The sequence below is a fragment of the Colletotrichum higginsianum genome, chromosome 8, assembly GCF_001672515.1.
Source record: "Colletotrichum higginsianum IMI 349063 chromosome 8, whole genome shotgun sequence".
Taxonomy (NCBI): Eukaryota; Fungi; Ascomycota; class Sordariomycetes; order Glomerellales; family Glomerellaceae; genus Colletotrichum; species Colletotrichum higginsianum.
In genome coordinates, this window is record NC_030960.1 from 216,626 (window position 1) to 236,436 (window position 19,811).

The window sequence follows — 19,811 nt, forward strand, 5'->3', positions numbered from 1 at the left end:
ACGGAAATAGAAGGAAGGGACAAGTGAATAAACGGATCCTGCTACAGTGAGACGAAAAAGGAAGGAAAGGACAAGTAAACAGACGGATTCTACTACAGTAAGATAGAAATGAGGGGAAAGAATAGTTAAATAAATAGCATATACATTTAAAGAAGATAAAGCTTAAATAAAAAGATAGTATAAGGAGGAAGAGAAGTAGGTAGAGGAGAAGGAGCTTAGCTTTAGTAAGGTACGTAAAGTAGATTACACTAGGTAGGAAGATAAAGCCTAAAATAATTACAAAAAGGGGATCTTAGGCATCTTATCTAGTTTCTTTGTACCTATTGCTAATTTCCCTAAAGCTAAGTATAAAGAGAATATCTAAGTATCTTCTAATAGCAAGCAGTGTAGCTGTATAATTAATAAAGCAGATGGACCTTAGAAATCATTTAATAGAGATTACACTCTAGATTAAGAAGCTGAGGTCAAAGTCAATACATCTACAGCACAGATGAATCGTAGAATTGAATTGCCATTTGTCTACCTCGGCCCTGAGTAAGCCTCCGGACTGCGTCGGGGTGTCAAGTCCGAGTTTCAGTGGAGCCCCGCCGAGGGGGGACGGAGCGGAGGGCGGATGAAGTAATCAAGTTAGGAAGGAAGCAATCAGTCTGACTTGGCAAGACAGGGACAATGGGCCGAAATCCGGCATCCCGGCCATCATCCCCCCCACACAAATATTTTTTCGATTTCGAGTTACGTACAGAGTACAGATACAGACACTTCGAATACGTACCGAGGGTCGTTTTCGCATGCCTACTTACGATTACCTGCAGCAGAGCTGGAAAGGCTCATGATGGTGAAACAACAACAGGCTGCCGGATATAACCGGCAAGCTTCGGCGAAGCGAGAAGCCTAGATCGGACGGTGTCTCTCTCACGAAGCTTGTACGAAGTTGGCATTGGCTGGAACTGGTACGAGCTGACAAGCCAACCCTGACTATTCGGCACACAGTAGCCGGCGCATTTTGGGCCAGATCAGGGTTGCTGGGCTGCTGGACCGAAGGTTTTTGCCAGGGACATGACGTCAGGTGCTAGTGTATTAGTGGCTACGGCTTGTGATTGCTTGCGACGCTTTGTTGATCGGAGTGTCGAGCTTTTTTCTCTGCAGGGCCCCTTCTTTTTCAAGCCTGGCAGTGCCTGTGAGAGTGTGAGCCTGTGATGATCCCGGACCCCCCTCTCTCCTCTTCTCCTCTCATCGTCCTGTACTCTTCAACTCTCCGACTCCCCAAGCCACCCCCTCCAAGCCCCTCGTCCGTTCTTCGTTCGGTTACCTCCCATTTCAATCTCTCCGTCTCTCTCCCTCCCGCTCTCTCCAGGCATTTTTCCTTCTCTGCCACTTCCTCCTCTCTCCCAGCATCTATCAGCCCACCATTTCTCAGCTTGCTGCTGCCTTACCCACAAACATCAACCTCAATCCCGTTAATCGGTTCTCGTAGACATACGCCACAAAGTACAACCAACCGGCCTCTCTCACCAAACAAACCGGCCAACACCCAAGCAATTCGCTCGCCAAACAAAAGCTTCTTTCCACCACGGACCAAGTGCCAAGACTCTCTTGTGATCCTTCCGCCGCAGACATTATTGGACCCGGCTCAGCCCAGCAAGGCCAAGGTGGCTGGCAAGGTGCCCCTCCGAAAGTGATCGACGGACAAGAGTCCATTCTGCGTCTGGCAAGCCCCGTCTTGGCAACGGCCACGACATGCTGCAGGGATTGGGTTGGTCCTGAAAGAATCTGCCGCTATCTGCCCTGCTCTATCTATCTCTCTATCTCTCACTATCTGTCTGGCTGTCCCCCGTCGCCTGTCCGCCGCCTCTCTTAATCTCAGATCTCGCCAATCCACCCAAAGTGACCGGGGTTCGTTATACGCCTCTCTGGCCAGTCACTCGCTGGCATCCGACGCTACGACTTTTGTGTACCCAAGAAAGATATTCCTGTCGGCGTCGCAGCATTCTCCTCCGCGGAGATGTCAACCGCTGGTCAACAAGGACCCAACGGGCACCCACAATCCCCAGATGGCGGCCCGTTGGACCCAGTCTCACTCGCCGCCCTCCCCACGACGACGGCGCCTCCGACGCAACCCACTGCCGTTCCGTCGCCGTTGCCGACGACGACTGCCGACACGGGCGGAAGCGCTAACGGCCATGCTGTGAACGGGACTGGCAATCCGTCAATCAACGGCCACCTCACCAACGGTACTTCGGATGTGCCGGAAACCAGCGGCCACACGGTAAATGGCTCAGCCCCAAACGGTAACCCGCCCTCCGATGGCGCTATTGCCAGGAACCAGGTCGCCGATGGCGCCGTCCCATCATCATCATCATCTTCATCAAGATCAAATGGTGGGCCATCAACCAACGGGGATGACGTGCCGCAGGTCAAAGAGGGAGCTCTCGAGAACAAGATCGAGGGCGTTCAGAACCCGGAAGCTAACGGTCACAAGCCACCCGACCAGAAGCCGCACCACCATTCTAGCGATCTCAAGGGCTTGTATGCCGAGGGTAAGGAAAAGGTCAAGGACAAGACGAAGCCCTCGGGCGGCTTCGACACAACGCCACTGCCCGACGCGCCTCCGGGCTACACTGTGAGGTTCATTTTCCACAGGGCAAGCAACCTCCCCGCCGCCGACATCGGAACGAGGTCATCCGACCCCTTCATTCATGTCACTCTCAGGGCGGCCGTGCCGAAGCGGCACAAGGAGGACCCCGATCTCGTACACCGCACCGAGACTAAAAGGCGCACGACGGAACCCGTGTGGAACGATGAGTGGGTTGTGGCCAACATCCCGGCGGCCGGCTTCATCCTCAAGTGCCGGCTGTACGACGAGGACTGGCCCGACCATGACGACCGCCTCGGCAACGTCACCGTCAAAGTCCCCTACGTCGGCGAGGACTGGGAAGGCTTCCCGCAGCCAGGCCACGAGTTCGTGGCCAAGAAACGCATGGGCAGCAAACGGGCCTACTTCGTCAAGGCCATCACGAGCCATTTTGACCCGCGCACCGACATGTCGCCGAGGTTGTGGATCAGCATGGAGGTCTTGGGCAAGTCGGACCCGCCGTATGCCCAGATGTGCACCATCGGGCCTACCTCGTACTTCAAGCACTTCAGCCCCATGATCGGACGTCTCACTGGAATCAAGGTCAACCGGGACGAGGAGGCCGACGCCCGTTCGGACCTGTTTGACGAACCCCAGGATAAGGAGAAGGACGGCAAGAAGACACAAAAATATGAGTGAGTCAAAATGCACCGCTTTGAGCAGGGCCGCGGGATGCTTCACTATTAACAACAACAACTCCCGCGTAGTTTTCAATCCAACGAGATGCAGCTGTCAGGCCCGGTGCCCCCCGAGCTGTACCATCGATATGTCGAGTTCCGCCCAATGATCGGCCTGATGTTCGCCAAGAGCGGCTTGAGAGGCAGGATCCTCAACAAGGCGCTGCACAAGCAGCACAGCAGAGTCTATAACTTTGACAGCTCGACCCAGTACGGCGTCTTCAAGGCCCGCTCGGAAGAAGCCGCTCTACAGTTCCTCAAGCTGGTGCACTTTGACGAGGGGGGCCGCATTTTCACTTACGTGCTCACCCTCGACGGCGTCTTCCGCTTCACCGAGACCGGCAAAGAGTTCAGCATCGACATGCTGAGCAAGCACACCATGCACAGCGACGTCGAGACCTACATCGCATGCTCGGGCGAGTTCTTCGTCCGCCGCCTCGAGAAGCCTGACGCCTCGGACGACCCGGAACCGGACCAGAGAACCCACCCGACCGACGAGCTCTCCGGCGGCCCCCCGAACGGCCACCCGCCGCACAACCCCTCCTATTACCAGCTCTTCATCGACAACGACTCCGGCACTTATCGGCCCGACAAGTCCATTCTCCCCAAGTTGAAGGGGTTCCTGCAGGCCAACTTCCCCGGGCTGGGCGTCGTCACCATGCACTGCGAGGACGAGGAGCTCCAGAAGCTCAAGAAGGAGCAGGTCGAAGCCAAGAAGAAGGAGGGCCGCATGGTCAACATGGTGCTCGCCCGCAGCCCCAGCTCGAGCTCGCTGAGCTCGACTGAGAGCGCTCTGCAACACATGGACGAGGCCGGCGAGGACGGTCCACCGGTGAAGAGTACTACGCAGAAAGCGCTGGACGTGCTCGAGGACCCGAGCGCCCTGAAGAAGATGCTGAAGCCGGGTCATCACGGACATGCACATGCACACACCACGGGGGGAGGCGAGAGTTCGACGGCACACTAGTTACTGCCATGGCTGGCTTCACCTCCCCCCCTTTTCTGCCATTTCCCCTCTCCTTGTTCTCCTTTTTCTTTTCTACTTCTTCACCTCTGCGTATGTTGATACCTCTTGCATATTTGAACTGTTTTCTGGAGGCACGGGCTTTTTTGCATTTTACGTTGATATCCCGTTGGAAGCTGTGGTACTGCTGTTGAATCCAAAGCGCAGGAAAGGCGGTAGGATCGACCATAATATATTTGCTCACTAAAAAACTGCAAGAGATGTAAAGACTGGCTTGAGGAATAATCCCCGACACGCGAGACCGTCTCCCATAAATGTCAAAGTGGCGTAACTGTTCCATCCCAAATGCGAATCTCGGATCTAAGGCGAGGACCTTAGACCCAGCGCTCTCGGCGACCCCACGGCCAGCCAGGGTTGGGCTTGGGTCGCGGGAAATCGGCCGCCATGTTGGTCTCCTTCTGCCGGTCGCCGAAGTAGGTGTTGGCAGGGAATTTGTTCTGCGAGACGCAGTTCGGGTTGCACTTGTCGAGGGGCCCGGACTTGCCACGGGTGAGGTCCAGGACGTACGTGTCGTCCTTGCAGTTGGGGAGGACTGACGAAGATGAATCATCAATGGGGACTCCGAATGAATATGTAGGAACCTCGAGATCTCATGCTCACCCTTGAGATCATTGAAAGGCATGCTGTTGAGGTAGCACTCCTTGAACTGCGTCGAGTAGGCCGTGTACAGGCCGTTGTAGTTCCAGTACCAGTTCCTTTGGTATTTGGTCAGCAACAGCACACACATTCCACATGAAGTTTCTCCAAGAGCCGGGACTTACTTGTTGGTATTGTCAGCGGCGCAACCCAACATGACGAGGGCGCCGGCTGGACCAGTCTTGACGACCTCGGACTTAATGTCCGGGCAGCAGTAGGTCTTGACCTCGGCGGTGGCCGTGCAGTTGAGGGAGGCCAGGGCACCGGAAGCGGCAGCTGCGATGATGAGGGTCTTCATGATTTGCGGGCGTTCTGTTCTCTGACTGGTAAATAGAACCGGTGGTCACTGTGTCGAGTTTGGTGAGACTTCCGCCTCAATGGTTCCATCACAAGTGTTTATATATCCATTTGAGCCCGTCCTTGGACTGATTTGAATCATCTTACACGCTCAGCCTAACCTTGACTCCCCTCAAGCAAGTTGCTTTAGCCTACGTGGGTCAAGTTGTTAACCGCCGCACGGGAGTGCAGCCATAACTACCGAATGTTGGGGGTTTAGGCTATTTCCTGATTCATCCTCAACCCATAAGACGTAACTCGTCGTACCAGTGAGGAGAAAGGACCAGTAAGGATAACTGGCAGAATTCCAATACTGATTCGGAGAAGAGCTCGATATTGGGTCCGTGTGCCAAGACGGATCTAAACGGGTCTTCTTCAAGCGCAGGTCATCTGCCGTGTTCTACCACGAGTTCTGAACTGACCTCTCGTTATGTTTAGCTCGAAGTACCTGGGAAGAGTCCACTAGAACATTTTCCCTTGTAGTCGTATTATCATGCCAGCCCCTCATGTGAATGTGACTCCTGCAAGAAATCAAACCCGTGATGAACGGTTCTGGCTTGGCGTTACGTGGGTTTAGGCAATGAGCTGGTCCGTGGTGGTGGTAGTCGCCGTTGAGTTTCTCATGTTCGTGGCCGAGTCGAACACAGTTTCTTTTCGGGCTTCATGGCATGAAGACACCCTGTTAGAGACACCATCTGCATGCTGTTTTACAATCGCACCATGTTACTAAGGCTATGATTTACCCGCGTCTTGCTGGGAACATGGTCTATAGATTCTTGGTCACTGACGTGTGATATCGGATGGGTCTCAGACTATAACCAAGCACATTTCAGCCTATTTGGTTAGGTATGTGTCACGCACTGCATGCGTAAGCCCATAGGATGGCAGCATCAAGACGGTTGGATAAACGAAATGGCGGTCGAAAGTACTTGGCCAATTCGACATAAAGTGATGAGGGAGTCAGAGACTCTTGTAGCGACGTCCACCATGCATTAACATCCTTGACGTCGGCAATTTTTCGAACACGAAAGTTTCCATTCCCAATGCCGACCAAAAGCCTTGCCAATCAACTCTTTGCTCACTTCAAGATGTATTGCGCGTCCAGCATGCAATACAGCTCTATGTTATCTTATTGAAAACCTGCAGTGGCAAGAGACTCGAAGGGAATGGTGCACCGACACCTCGTGCTTAGAGTTGGAAATAATGTTTGACGCCGGAATTTGTGAGCAGCTCACTGCGAGGGCTGCAGTACCCAATCGTACATTTGGATAATTTCGCCAGGACCCTGAAGATCATTGTTCCCGCAACATTTGTGGGATTCGCGCTAACCCGATGAATAAGGCCCCGTACGGATATAGTGGCCGGTCCAAGTGCCATCACAAGAAAGACATTTTCTACCGGGCGGGTGGGATGCACCTTTGCTAGAGGGTTATCGACATGAAAGAAAAATCTATGATTTGCCTCGAAGCTAAAAGCAAGAAGTTTTCTTCCATTGACTTAGGGTTCTTGTGACCACCATTGATAGTGCCATCTTATGTTGTTAAGACACTATTTAGTCTGTTAGTGTCGTACAACATGTACAAGAAGGAGAAAAAAGAAAAAAGAACCCCCCAAAATGAAAAACACCCAAGCCCCAAAAAATCATTCACACTCAGGCTACATTTCCTGAAAGAGACACAAAGGGTGTTTTGCTAGTCTAGGCTGTTGTGAATTAAACCACGAAATGTATGCCAAGACCACTGTTGGTTGACTCTGGTGGTGCTGCTCTAATGATGTGGGAAGAAAAAGACCAGACCTTGAATGTGGATTTCCCCCTTCTCTGACGGCCATCTCCCATGTTCTGGTACTCGAATATCCATGTTCCTCCAAATGAATCTTGTTAAATTGGAAGAATTTTCGTTGTTAATTTATCGCCGCGCACTAGTCCAGAGTCGTCTACGGGACACAAGGGTCTAGGCTAGACCATCTGGCCGCGCCCACAATATTTATTTAAAGGCATTCTGCCACCTACCTCACAATTTCCCTCCCTTTGCTCAACCAAATTTTTACACACCGCACATCAGAGAGTCCCAAGTCCCCAGCATGAAATTCATTGGATACCTCAGTTCTAGCAGTATCAATTGTGATATACGAAGCTGACCGCAGACTTTGACTCGGTATCCTGATACTTGCACTGTCAGTGAGTACTCCAAGAAGCATCAGTCTTCAAACAACCTAATTTGAAGCGACAGCCAATTCTGAATCTCAACGCATTGCGAAAAACTGGACATCGACAAAGAATATTTGACTCACGAATTTGATTCACGACTAATCTGAATTCACTCACAATGGACCCTACCGAGAGCGACGCTTCAACAATACTGACGGACTATCCAGTATCGAGTGCTTCCAGACCATCCTCAGCCTCAGCCTCGTCCGTTACGTCTCTGTCGTCAATCTCCGATGACCGAACAAATTCCCTGCCCCTAGGCGCTGCTACCTCCGTGTACTTTGAGATCCGTGATACTCCTACGGCCGGACGCGCCGTCTTCGCCACCAGAGACATTGACGCGAGCACTCTGCTGTGGCGCTCAGACGATCTCACCATCTCATCTCTCCTTCGGGAGTACAGGCGTGAAGTCTGCGGACAGTGCTTCGGATACAACTACGGCAGAGATTTGAGCATACAAGACCAAACAGTCGGTTTCGCCTTCTGCTCGAGTGAATGCCAGAAAGTCTGGCGGCAAGAGGCTGGCGAGGTAGGTATCCAGGCCTGGGCCGAAGTCAAGAAACTGGTCAGCAAGAAGAGTAAACGAGACGACGAACTGGTTGATATTAACCTGGCACGACCCAACGAAAATGAGATTGCGCAAGCATGGGACGGTACTAAGGCACAGGCAGCGCTGATCCGAACGCTCAGAATGGTGGAGCTGATGGACGATGCCCGGAACGGAGACGAACCGCAGACCCTGACAGTGAAGGGCAACACGGGCGGACTGATCACCAAGCAGCACCGCAAAGCCGTACAGAAAGCACTTCAACAACCCGTTCAGGCCGACATTATGGGATATTGTGTTGGCGGTATCATCGCTCAGTACGAGAACCCCCAGAAATGGGAGCACTTGCTCTCACTCGCAGTGGATTCGACGCCTTACTCCAGCGCCGGCGACCTGGAAGCCTTCACTCGCACCTATCTGCAGCTGCTCGCGATTCTTCCTCTGCCCCTGCTCCCCTTCACCACGCCCGAGTCACTCTTCCTCCTCTCCTCGCGCGATAGCCACAACGCGTTCGGCATCCGTTCTTTGGAAGATGAAGGATCCGAGCTCTTCGGGTTCGGTTGCTGGCCCGCAGCCAGCTACTTCAACCATTCCTGCGGCCCAAACGTCGAGAAGAAGAGAGTGGGCAGGGCGTGGGAGTTCAGGGCTGCAAATAATGTCGAGAAGGGCGGGGAATTATGCATCACTTACTTGGGTGGAGAGGAGAGGAAGTTGTCGAGGGAGGCGAGGATGTTGACGCTGAGAAGAAACTGGGGCTTCGAGTGTCAGTGCAAGAGGTGTAAGGAAGAAGGTGGAATGAATACTGTTTGACCGCTTAGGTTCGTTTCTGCTGGTAACTACGGACTCTGTGTTCCTCTGCATGTGTGCAATAACGCTCATTTCATATTGCTGAACTTCTGTCTTCATCTCCTATCCATCCCCACCATGACTGAAACCCCGCGAATATTATAACAGTCTTTTCCTTACTTGCTTCCAGAACCGCTTCCAGGAGTGTAGGGGGAAATCCACACGTATCCGACCGTTTGGTTCGCGATCTCCGTTTGTCGAGAAAGAGTTTGGATGACGTGCTGCGACGCCTTCTCGCCGTTTGGAAGCTTGGAGACCGTGAGCTCCGATTTGTCCTCCATTCTCCTTGTAATCTTTTCCGTGGAGTCCGAGCAAAGGTTGCTAACCAAAACGTCGACGCCAAGGTATTGATTGAGATGGCCGGGTAGTCTGATGCCGCGTGCATGAAGTTTCTTATTGCGGGAGTTCCAGATAAGGTCTCGCCAATGATCACCATAGATCTCTCTGCCGTCGCCAATGAGCTGGTTGGGAATCGCGATGTGGAGAACAGCTGCCTTGACAGGTGGAAGGCATTCGGCCTTGTACCTAGCGTAGAGAAGAGCGACATCGTGGTGTTTGGTGAGGTAGACGAGCTCGTTGCTGGAAGGATGGAAGTCCGTCGGGGCCGTAGAGTAAAGTTTACCAATCAAGAGACCACGATTCTCATCAATAGCTTCAGAGAGACGTGACTCAGATCCGCCTTTGAAAAGCATCGTACGTCCGTCGATGTGCTTGGGGGGCAATGAAGAAGGAGTGGGAGTATCGTTGCTGGCTGAGGATGTGCCTGTACGCGCCCGACGTCCGCCAAGAATCGCCGGCCGAGGCTGATCGCTTTCATCAGGGGTGTTGGAGCAATTGATGTTGTCTGACTTATACTTCTTGTCGATACGATCGCTAAGGACTGAAAGAAAATCGAAAGCTTCCTGAAGGATGTCAAGTGCCCAGTACGATGCGCTTCCGGTCAGACGAATGTCGGTGAACTCGGGGTTCATGATTCGTTGTCGCATGTCGTCGGAGATTCCCATGCCGCGAAGTGCCGTATGCCAATCATCATCGCCGTCGATGGCGTCCTGCTTCTCTGCCATGGCTCTGATGTAATGACGAGCAGCCTGGACAACATAGTCGGGTCGTTCTTCGCTGATGCGGTTATTCCAGCACTGCCAGATCAAGGACGCACTCTCCAGGTACCACCAGCCATTCTCCGTTGTGTTACATGCATTCTACACAAGAGGCCCAAACGAATATTTCCATTGGTCCAGGTACCAAACTATCTCCATTTTGTTCTACTAGGTACGTTGCCAGGGCGGTCCCTCTTAAGGTCGCACAGGTACACAATATGAAGAAAAACACGGTAAAAAAAACACAGTATAAGTGTTATGCCCAACACTGAACACATCATAAGGTTTCTTCAGAAACTCAGTATCATGGAGGCTTCCAAGCCCATAACCACCCTATTAACCAACCTTGCATCCAGGTAGCATCATGACCCTGATAGGTACACTGGGGTATATCAAGATCTGAAGAATGCCAATGTTGCAATGTATCGCCCACCCACGCATGAACCGTTATCCGGCACGCAAGTTCACACAAGACGACTTCACCATTTTGTTCTACACGTTTAACAAATGAAGCACAAACAGACATTTTTATTGGTACAGGCAACAAATCTTCTCTATTTTGTTCTACACGTTTAATAAATGAAGCCCAAACAAGCATATCCAGTGGTACAAGCACCACCCGGTTGTCCAACAAAAATGAGACACACAAGTCTTGGCAGCGGCGGGCAGAACATCCCAGTCAGAGACGGCGTAGGTCTTGCCCGTGGTCTGAGTAAACCAGAGCTCGTGGTTTGTAGGGAATGGAGTGAAATATTCCACCTTGGAACTGTTGCCCTCCTTGAGAGGGGCGCCTTTGGCTTAGCTGTACCCGCTGTGACTAGATGCGGCATCGGTAATGAACTTGAGAGTGGCCTCATTCGGCTCGTCGATCTGGACAACGATGTTCTCCCAGTCGTTGCGGTGGTCTCCGACGACGTTGCCGTTGAGTGGGTGGTACTTGGAAAATCCCAAGAGTACATGTTGATCGTTTTGCTATCGACAGTGCCGACATAAGCTAATGGCTATCCCGTGTTCTAATCAACGCAGCAGTCAGTCAAACAGCCGAGTCTTCTTCGCTGACACGTGGAGACTTTCGGAGACTTTGGAGACCCTCTTTGATGGGGTTGTCGACTGACTCAAGCAGTCTGCCTAGAATATCAATACATAATTCCGAAATAATCAGAACAGGCTCCGCGGGAGATAGTCGGTGTGTGGGTCACGGAACTCCAGCGATCAAGGTTACGGCAACTTCCAAGTCTCTAGCAGGGATTCTTTGCATCTTTAGGTATGTGTGACTTATATCGCCTGGGTTTAAGAGGGGTCTTCTTATGCAATACCAATAGAACCTCTTGAAAGGCCGACCTGGAGCTGACCCATCTGTTCAATGGTTAAGAGACTCTGCGCTTAAGAGCGCCTTCTCGGCCGACCACGGGTTCTGGCAACAGAGAAGTCCTTTGCGCCCACAGGACTAGGACATCTAGCCGTAGAAGCTCTGAATTGTTAATCGCCTGTTACGACTATCGTAGTGTTGTGTTCTGCTAACACGGACAATACCCGACGATATCAGAAACCACATAATTGCAATCATGGAAGCAAAATTTTTAATCAGATAACAATCGACAGCTTTATAGCTGAGATGTGTATTAATAGATTACTGTATATGAAGAAGGTTTACTCAAAGAGAGGGAAGGATTCTAGTCTCTGTGAATGCCCACAGGAGGGGAGAGTAGTCGGAGCACCAAGCGTTGCCCGTGTAGTAGGTGCTTCTCTTGCCCTGAAGGGCGTAAAGGTTGCGATAGAAGCCAGCCTTGACTGCCTCCGGTGACACGTGAAGCTGGAGGTTCTTGTGCTGCTCCCAAGCGCTGAAGTCGGCACCCCCAGCGTAAGCCCCGACAGAGACCCCCACCTTGCGGACGGCGTCGACAACCAAGCCCTGGGCCTTGGACGAGTCAGGCTCGCCAATGACCTTGACGGTCTGGTATCCCGGCACGCCGACTGTCTCCAGGCGCCAAACAAAAGGCTTCTGGGGAAGGGCAGCGGCGGCAGTGACGTCGACATTGAGGAAGTTGGTCTGGTCGGGCAGACCAGTTTTGGAGACAACTCCAACGTAATAGGGCACATCCTGCCACTGCTCGAAGACCGAAGTTTCGGAAGCGTCAAGGTCAAAGGGTGCCAGGTTCTCAACAGTGGGAGGGATGGTGAGGAGAAGCTTGTTGGCCTTGATGAGCTTACGGCCGGTGGCGGAAGCAACGACGGCGGTGACACCCTCATCAGTACGCTTAGAGGCGACCACGACGCTGGAGTACAAGACGTCGTCTCCAAGGAAAGCCCCGGCCTTGTCGTAGACCTGCTGGTTACCGCCAGGGGCATACAAGTAACCGGCGGAGAGACCAAGCAGGTGGGGCTGGCCGAAATTCTGCAGAACGTAAAGCGTGGGCGTCTCCAACAGGTTGCCGACACCGTGGGCGAAGATCCAGACGACCTGGACAACCTCGGTCAGGTTGTACTTCTCGACGAACTGTCCGAAGGGCAGCAGCAGGTCCTCGGGGACATTCTCGGGGATGTCGTAAGCACCCTGGGCCAGGAAGTCGAAGTTAAGGGTGGCGAAGAGGTAGTTCGCCAGAGGGCCGACAAGGGTGTTGGGGTCGACGACCGAGGCATTGGGGACGACGAAGCCGGTCTTGAAGTCGACGACTGTGCTCGGGAAGGGAGACAGGGCGGACGTGTTCAGCTGGACCCCGAAGCGCTCAAAGAATTGGGTCGTCTCATTGTTCTGGATGTACGCCTGCACACCATAGTCGATGGGAGCACCGGTTGCGGGGTCTCTGAAGGTGTTGACGTGACCGCCGAGTCTCTCGGCGCGCTCGACAACGGCGACGGTCTTGTTCTGGTCCCGGAGACGGACAGCGGCATAAGTTCCGGTGGCTCCTCCGCCGACAATGAGGACGTCGCGATGGATGATGTCCTCGGGCTTGAAGGCGGACTCGTCGTAGCAGCCGAGGTCGACAGGAGTCGCGCTAATTAGCGATGCGCCCAGGGCGCAAAGCGACAACAGTTGCGAACGCATGGTATCGAGAAGTTGTGGGGTGAACGAGCGACAGAGGATTAAAGGAGTGACGGATGGATCGCATCTGTCCGCCGGTACGGACGGAACTTGGTGGCGCCAGACGAGACCTATCTATATACGTGTTGCATAGGGATCAAGGGAGGCTTAGAGTGCCGACCGAGCCCGGCGTAACGAGAACGGGGACGAGCCAAGACCAATAAGTGAAGAGAGTTTGACTCAAATAGGCAATGAAGTCAAATTGATTAATGAACGGCTGCAAAACTGGTATTCGAACAGGCTCCACAAAAGACAGGGAAATGCGAGCTTCACATTCTTTGGACGAGGCCGCCAACCACTGACAACCAGCTAGCTACTTACCTACACAACGTAACTAACTACATGTGCGCCGCATCAGACCTTTTCAGCACCGTACATTGTATCCATGGTCAACAGAATTGTCGTCTGTTCCGGTGGTAGCATCGGCCGCGGTATTCCCCCCATCCCTAAGAGCCTCGGAACGCGAGAGAAAGCCCGGGCAGTCCGGAAAGACCATCTCTCACGATGCAGGGATTAGGTTGCGTCCACCGTGGTTAAAGTTTACCGCATGGACGAAAATTCGGTGCGGTAATCAACAGCCAGTAGGGCGAATTAATCTATCGGCCGGCGTTGAAGGTGGGCTGTGTGAAATGAGCCTGAACTCTGATCGACAAACCTCCATGTGCTTGTACGTGGCACCACGCCTGCGTGTTCGTTGGACCACTTCTTGGTGTCTGGCCGGCCGCGGCAAAAGGCTGGCTTCCTGTCGACATATTCCCCTTAACAAAATACACATAAGCCCGGCGTTCCCGCGTCGTCCAAACTAAGCAGTTCTCGGCTAGCACTTGGCGGTCAACCCCTCTGTATTAGCTCTGACTTTGTCACCGGGCATCACATTCGGCGACGGAGAATTCTTGTCTTCTTGGCCGAGATGACGCCATGCGGCTCCCACCTGAGAGACAGCTCGACAGCCAATTTTGCAGCGAAGACCGCCGAGTCATGCTTTGCCGAGACTCTCGCTACTCTGTCTGCCATCCACGTTGGCCATATTAACGTTTTCTAGTCCCGGATCCATCCGCCCATACTTTTCTCGTCTTTAACAACAGCGCCCGTTGCGCCAACTATCAAGCGATGTAGGTTTCGAAAAACTATCAGAGCAAGTCAGCGGCCAACGAAACAAGAGAACTAATTTCCCCATCCGGTTAGCAAATTATCATAATTAGTTTTTCTCGAGTCTAAAAGGTAGTTTGTCAAGGGAATATCATCAAGAGATGGATGTGGATTATAGTTTGAGTGACATGAAAGTGTGCGCTGCTAGCTTCGTGTTCATATACACACGATTTGCCGCTAGTAGGGGATGGGGATTGACGGGCTGAAGAGTTGGCAAACAGCCATAACCTTATGAGAGACCATAGTGTTGAGTGTACCTTGGAAGACCTTTGTTTTAGCTGGCCATGCCAATCTCTGAAATTGGATCACGGCGGCGGGATGAAATAGCAGTCCGACTGAGAACATTACATCAGTGGAGAAGATAGTTGGCCCCTCTTTCACTGCTACCAATAGATCTTGTTTTACTGGCTAGCATCACTACAATATCTAGAAGCGAGTTGTCAGTGAAAAGCCAAACTCAACTTCCTTAGGGGGGGGCCAAGACGCTGCTCGGGGTGCAAATTGTGTCCGTTCGGCAGCTCGGAGGTTGCAATTATTTTCGGACAGCGTCAACGTACCTAGGCACTAAAACGAACTTGAATTCTCTTGCCCCATTAACCGGGAACTTCCAGGCTTCTACTATACATAAATTCCCAAAGTTTGCGTTTCGATAACGTAACTGACGTGGTTCTGCAGTTGAGTTTCTCTCGGCATCACTTTCGCTTGGACAAGGTCAGTCGATTTATAACAGACATTCATTCCACCGGATGTCCCGAAGAACTACTGCTAAGCTTTCCTTCAGGAGTTGCAACAGAGGAGAGGATCAAACTTCTGCAATGATGGTTGTCCAAAATTGCTAACCACTAGGACCGACGTATAAATCCTTCAATGCAGTCTAGTTGACTTGGGAAAACAACGACTCAATTGCCACGCACAGACTATTGTTGCACTTGTTGCAGAGGGATGAATCTCAACAGACACTTTTGTCCGTATGGTCGTGCCGAAATGATCTGCTCATGAGACCTCATGCTTTCGGGGGTCATGGAGGGGTCGGGTACGGTCGTATAGCGACTATAAATGGCGCGGAGCAAGGTCTTCATTTCTGCAAGTGCCAGGCTGCATCATCATTAGCACACTCTGTCTCACTAACAGCTCCTAAAATTGCAAGTACTCACTGCTTTCCAACGCAGCCTCTTCCACCGTGGGAGAAAGCAAACATGTGTCGTTTTCTCTCGGCCTCTCCGACCGGTGACATCCAGCGCTCGGGATTGAAGACATCAGGGCTCGGGAAGACCGCTTCGTTATTGCGATGCACAGAGTACGCCTGACTGCTGACGATGCTTCCTCCTGGGATGAAATAGCCGTCTACCTGCTTGCCGCCGTCGGGTACAACTCGAGGCAATGACATGGGGATCGCAGGATAACAACGCAGACCCTCTTGAACCACCGCGTCGAGGTAAGAGAGCTTGTCAAACGAAACGTCAGGGTGTTCCCGGATCTCGTCCTGGAGTCTCTTTTGGAATTCCAAGGAGGCTGGTTGAGAAAGTTCCCACATCAGAAAACATAGCGAATCACCAGTAGTATCGATTCCCGCAACCATATGATCCATGCATTCGGCAGCAATGTCGGTGTTGTCCAGCTGATTGACGCTGCTGGCTTTCTCGGTTTTGTCTTGCAGACGACTGAGGAGGGTGAACGGTGCCGGATCAATCTTCGAAGTGGCTCCAACCACGAAATTCTTGGCCAGGGGTGTGGTACGTGGGTCGAAGAAGAGATCAAGAAGTCTGGAAAAGTACTGGTAAAATACGGGATAGTGATGCTGAATGAGGCGATCTTGGAAACGTCAGCAGTGTGGTCTCGGTAAGAAGGGGGATAAAGCATCTCACTTCGCAGGCTATCGTCTGTCGTGACCTGTTCCATCATCTTAGTGTCCTCTGGTATTTGGAGGCTGTTGGTTCCATAGGGATGGAACAGGTGATGCGTGATGCAATCACAGGCATAGGAATGAAGCTTAACCTAGAATCAAAGAGAAACGGGGATCAGTTTAAGATGAAAACAACCACCTTGATGAATATGTACGCACATAAACATCAACGCTTGTCTTTGTGGCGTCTGCACATTGCCTTGCAAACTCCTCAGCTCTCTTCTCAATCCCGCTCATTGCTGTGGGCTTAACAACGTTGCTGTTGGCGTAGCGGTCAGCGATAAGTCGCTTGCGTTTTGCGTGCTAGTTTGAAAAATGTCAGCTTCAGGGTCTCCGATTTGCTGGTGTAAGCAAAGTACAAACCTCGCCCTTTTCCAAGGTAGAAAACATGGTTCTAATGCAAGCTATCATTAGTGATGATTCAACAAGGATTGCCACGTGTGCTACTTACCGGCGTTGAAATACTTTGAACAGGTTGTAGAAACGATGTTTATCGTATCCACTCCCGAGCGAGCCGTAGATCTCTTTCACAGCCTCATACGAAGTAAAAGAGACCTCATTTGGGGCAATGCGTACAACCGGTCCATACTTCAAGTGGAGGGAGTGTATGTAGAGCGTCCGATTGGCGCCGAACTCGTGCCATCGGAGGACGACGGAGGTAAACCTCGACAGGCCTGGGCCCGGTACTTTCAGCAATGGTGATGATAGACAACGGGCCAAGTAAAAGAGCGCCAGGGCTGCAAAAACAGCTGCCCCAACCAGTGGATTGAGCAACATGATCAGAATAAAATATAGCAGTTGCCAAAATAAAGAGATGACAAGGAAAAGACTATGGTACCAGGGGTGAAAACCGAGATCGATCAACGTTAAATACCCCGTGGAGGTTTGCCGCGGGGTTGGTTAAATCGGGGCCGATAAGAAGAGGGAAGGGCGAATCAGAATCGCTGCGATTGTTGTCTTTTGAGTCATGGGCTATTTACCCCGCCTGTCTATCTAGTAAAGAATTGTTCTCCTAATGTAAAGAATTGGCGAGTTACGCTAGGTGGTGGTCGTTTCAATCCGCGCGAGAACCAAGTCCAGTCCGAGAGTCGGCCCCGCAAATGATCGCTAATGTTAAGAAGACCCGAGGATACGGGTCTGGGGTCTGCCGAGTTCCCCGGGCTGCATGGATCGATCTAGAGTCGTCGAGCCGAGTTTTCCCCTTATGTTAAGCGTAACCGCGACATGTCTTTCGGAGCATCCACTGTCTTTGGTGGGCCCCAAGCCGTTTCGGGACAAAGGTTTACACATTGTGCAGGTTGGTAAGAGTTCTGACAAAATTGATATCTGTCATAGTCTGAGAATGCGGTTGAGGTTGATCCTGAAATCAGTGGTCTGAACGAAAACCTCGACTCTGACCATCCGTATGGCGGACCTCTCAGTCGTCTTCTATCCCGTACATGCTTGGAACAAGGTTCGATCTGAGTTTTGGCAGTGGTCAGAGATTCGAGGGCAGTTTTAGCTGGGCCAAACAATCTTTTTAGCATTGTGCTTCTGGCTGTCTCGGTTGATAGATTGATTTATTACGCGTCGTTTCCCGTAAACAGTCGCTTGGTAGTGCCAAGATTAGCGACAATGCCCAGGAACTGGTTCTTGTCAACAGCCTTCACAACCTTATCGATCGGCTCCCAATTGTCATCGACGGTGTGGTCTTGGCGCTGTTGAGCAATGTAAAGGCCTGCTGATGGGGCAATTCTCCCTTGACCTTATCGACATTATCCTGACTGAAACCGTTAACGGTGGTGTAGAGGTCGTTGATGAGATTGTCCAACAACTGGTTGTAGAGGAAACGATCCAAGGGAACGGGTGCGGTAGTCACCATACGCACGCACAAGTTCTCGAGAAACTAACAACAGAGTGAAATAACAGTTTACGCCATCGGTGAAACTAAACAAGAGATTTATGGACTTCCATTTTAGGTTCCTACATCCTCAATTGACAATATATCGGTAAACGTATAGCAGGTAGTCTTCAGACTTTGTCAAAAATGGTAAAGTCAGAAACTGAGTCAATTCTCGACCACTGTCAACCTATTCCACCTGGACTATTTCTTTTTATTCGGAAGATTGTTGGTCCCAAGAGTGGTCAACGCTTGATCGCTTTGCCGCCGACAACAAATTCAGTGGGACTTTGCTACCGTTAGTCAATACAGTCTTGTGGCCACCTTTCTGTGAACTTTCATTCCATTTTACAGGCAGGTTTTCTGGTGGTTCCCCTCCCTGAATCTCTGTACCTCGCCTCTGCCGTTTAGTCCCTGTTCTCTATTCACGTAACTTTCTGATATCCAGTCCCCACAGATGGTATTCTCGCTGCCCATTCCCGCAGTTTCGACCCCGTCTCTCATTTCTTTTCCGAGCCCGACGCAAGGACAAGCGAGAATTTGTTACACCTGAGAGCAGCAGTGGAGACGGAAAAGTTAGTTACGTTCTGGGTCCATGTTCCAGAACCTCGATCCCGGGAGACTTGGTCTGCAGCGGGTACTGAACAGAGCAGGCCGACAACGCGCGTCAACAACGGGCATGATGCTGAGTATGGACTGGAAGAAGAACCAAAGAGGCCCCGCGTATGTACCATGATGAGCGGAACGCCGCTATGCCAGCCACCCCGGTACGTTACAACAGTCGACCGAGGGTTCCACAAGTGACACAGTGGTGTAACAGGCGTCACCAAGTCGGGTCTTTTGTTTGCTCGTCAGTTGAAGACATGCCGCGGACGATCTAGGCAAGCGACGTCGGTTTGTTTGAGTCGTCGCCGATAGCCAATTGCCCGCGACGGCCGAGCCGAGTCCTGGAACCGTCTCTCCTTCGGATAAATGGCTCGATTCTCTGTCTTAGATCAGCCGCAGTCACTGGACGCAGCTTGGATCCGGCAGTCTTGACAGGTACGACCGCTGGAATAGACTGACGAATCAAGGATTTGGACATAGTTTGAAACGACCGCGGCTTCTTCCTCCACGCTTTCAACGGCTTGTGGTCGGGTGGTGACAGACAGACAGATAGAGCTAGTGCTGAATAGGGGCAAGCGAGCGAGATAAGGAAGAGATGCAAGCCCATAGAGAGGTTCGATGGTTCTGGAGTATTTGGCGACGTCAATGGCTTTTTGACTCCCGAGACATTCTCAGGCTGGTACCAAGGGTGTACCGGCCAGTGGCGAACAAGACTCTCGCAAGCGGCGTCAAGAGAGCAGAACAGAAGGGACACGGAGTCGGTTCACAGCAGAAGCGTGGTGGCGTCGACGAGATGGAATCAGCACGGGTGAAACGGCGCAGAGACTCGTGGCATACTGCAAGGGCGGGACAGAGGTTACCTTGTTCACTATCCGAGTTACAGCGCAAACATGGAGGTGCAGTCTATCTTCCAGTCTTGCAGGGAAGGACGTCTGTCAGATCGGATGCCAACGTCTTTGACAGAAGATGATGAGCCGTCATCGGTTGGACGTCCATACGTGAACGAAAGAGTTGTAGCAAATGAAAGAGGAGATGGAAGGATGAGGTGACTCACCACACAGTTTGGTGCTGTTTGCCTGGAGCATTGTCGATTGGCTGTCTATTAGACCTTGAACTAAATGTACCTGTGAAATTGGATTCAGGGGATGGCAGCTCATTGCATGCTGTGGCCATTCAAGATACCACTAC

At 51.8% G+C, this 19,811-nt stretch overlaps 7 protein-coding genes across 7 annotated transcripts; 2 read left to right on the plus strand and 5 right to left on the minus strand.

The window, feature by feature from the left end:
* Positions 1 to 2,002: 2,002 nt before the first annotated feature.
* Positions 2,003 to 4,276, plus strand: CH63R_11082 (C2 domain-containing protein; the record flags this gene model as incomplete). Its single annotated transcript, XM_018306056.1, has 2 exons — positions 2,003 to 3,267; positions 3,340 to 4,276. The coding sequence occupies 2 exons, from the start codon at positions 2,003 to 2,005 to the stop codon at positions 4,274 to 4,276; spliced, it is 2,202 nt and encodes a 733-aa protein (XP_018152897.1).
* A 371-nt stretch (positions 4,277 to 4,647) lies between these two features.
* On the minus strand, positions 4,648 to 5,267 carry CH63R_11083 (uncharacterized protein; the record flags this gene model as incomplete). The annotated part of the gene is made up of 3 exons (XM_018306057.1): positions 4,648 to 4,865; positions 4,934 to 5,028; positions 5,095 to 5,267. 3 exons carry the CDS (start codon positions 5,265 to 5,267, stop codon positions 4,648 to 4,650), a joined length of 486 nt encoding a protein of 161 aa, XP_018152898.1.
* Positions 5,268 to 7,632: 2,365 nt separating this feature from the next.
* Positions 7,633 to 8,871, plus strand: CH63R_11084 (TPR domain-containing protein; the record flags this gene model as incomplete). Its single annotated transcript, XM_018306058.1, has 1 exon — positions 7,633 to 8,871. The coding sequence occupies one exon, from the start codon at positions 7,633 to 7,635 to the stop codon at positions 8,869 to 8,871; it is 1,239 nt and encodes a 412-aa protein (XP_018152899.1).
* Positions 8,872 to 9,023: 152 nt separating this feature from the next.
* CH63R_11085 (uncharacterized protein) lies at positions 9,024 to 9,971 on the minus strand (the record flags this gene model as incomplete). The annotated part of the gene is made up of 1 exon (XM_018306059.1): positions 9,024 to 9,971. One exon carries the CDS (start codon positions 9,969 to 9,971, stop codon positions 9,024 to 9,026), a length of 948 nt encoding a protein of 315 aa, XP_018152900.1.
* Positions 9,972 to 11,658: 1,687 nt separating this feature from the next.
* CH63R_11086 (FAD dependent oxidoreductase) lies at positions 11,659 to 13,050 on the minus strand (the record flags this gene model as incomplete). The annotated part of the gene is made up of 1 exon (XM_018306060.1): positions 11,659 to 13,050. The coding sequence occupies one exon, from the start codon at positions 13,048 to 13,050 to the stop codon at positions 11,659 to 11,661; it is 1,392 nt and encodes a 463-aa protein (XP_018152901.1).
* A 2,102-nt stretch (positions 13,051 to 15,152) lies between these two features.
* Positions 15,153 to 16,915, minus strand: CH63R_11087 (Cytochrome P450; the record flags this gene model as incomplete). Its single annotated transcript, XM_018306061.1, has 6 exons — positions 15,153 to 15,330; positions 15,390 to 16,047; positions 16,101 to 16,230; positions 16,298 to 16,441; positions 16,502 to 16,532; positions 16,590 to 16,915. 6 exons carry the CDS (start codon positions 16,913 to 16,915, stop codon positions 15,153 to 15,155), a joined length of 1,467 nt encoding a protein of 488 aa, XP_018152902.1.
* Positions 16,916 to 17,700: 785 nt separating this feature from the next.
* CH63R_11088 (uncharacterized protein) lies at positions 17,701 to 17,999 on the minus strand (the record flags this gene model as incomplete). Its single annotated transcript, XM_018306062.1, has 2 exons — positions 17,701 to 17,835; positions 17,883 to 17,999. The coding sequence occupies 2 exons, from the start codon at positions 17,997 to 17,999 to the stop codon at positions 17,701 to 17,703; spliced, it is 252 nt and encodes an 83-aa protein (XP_018152903.1).
* Positions 18,000 to 19,811: the final 1,812 nt, after the last annotated feature.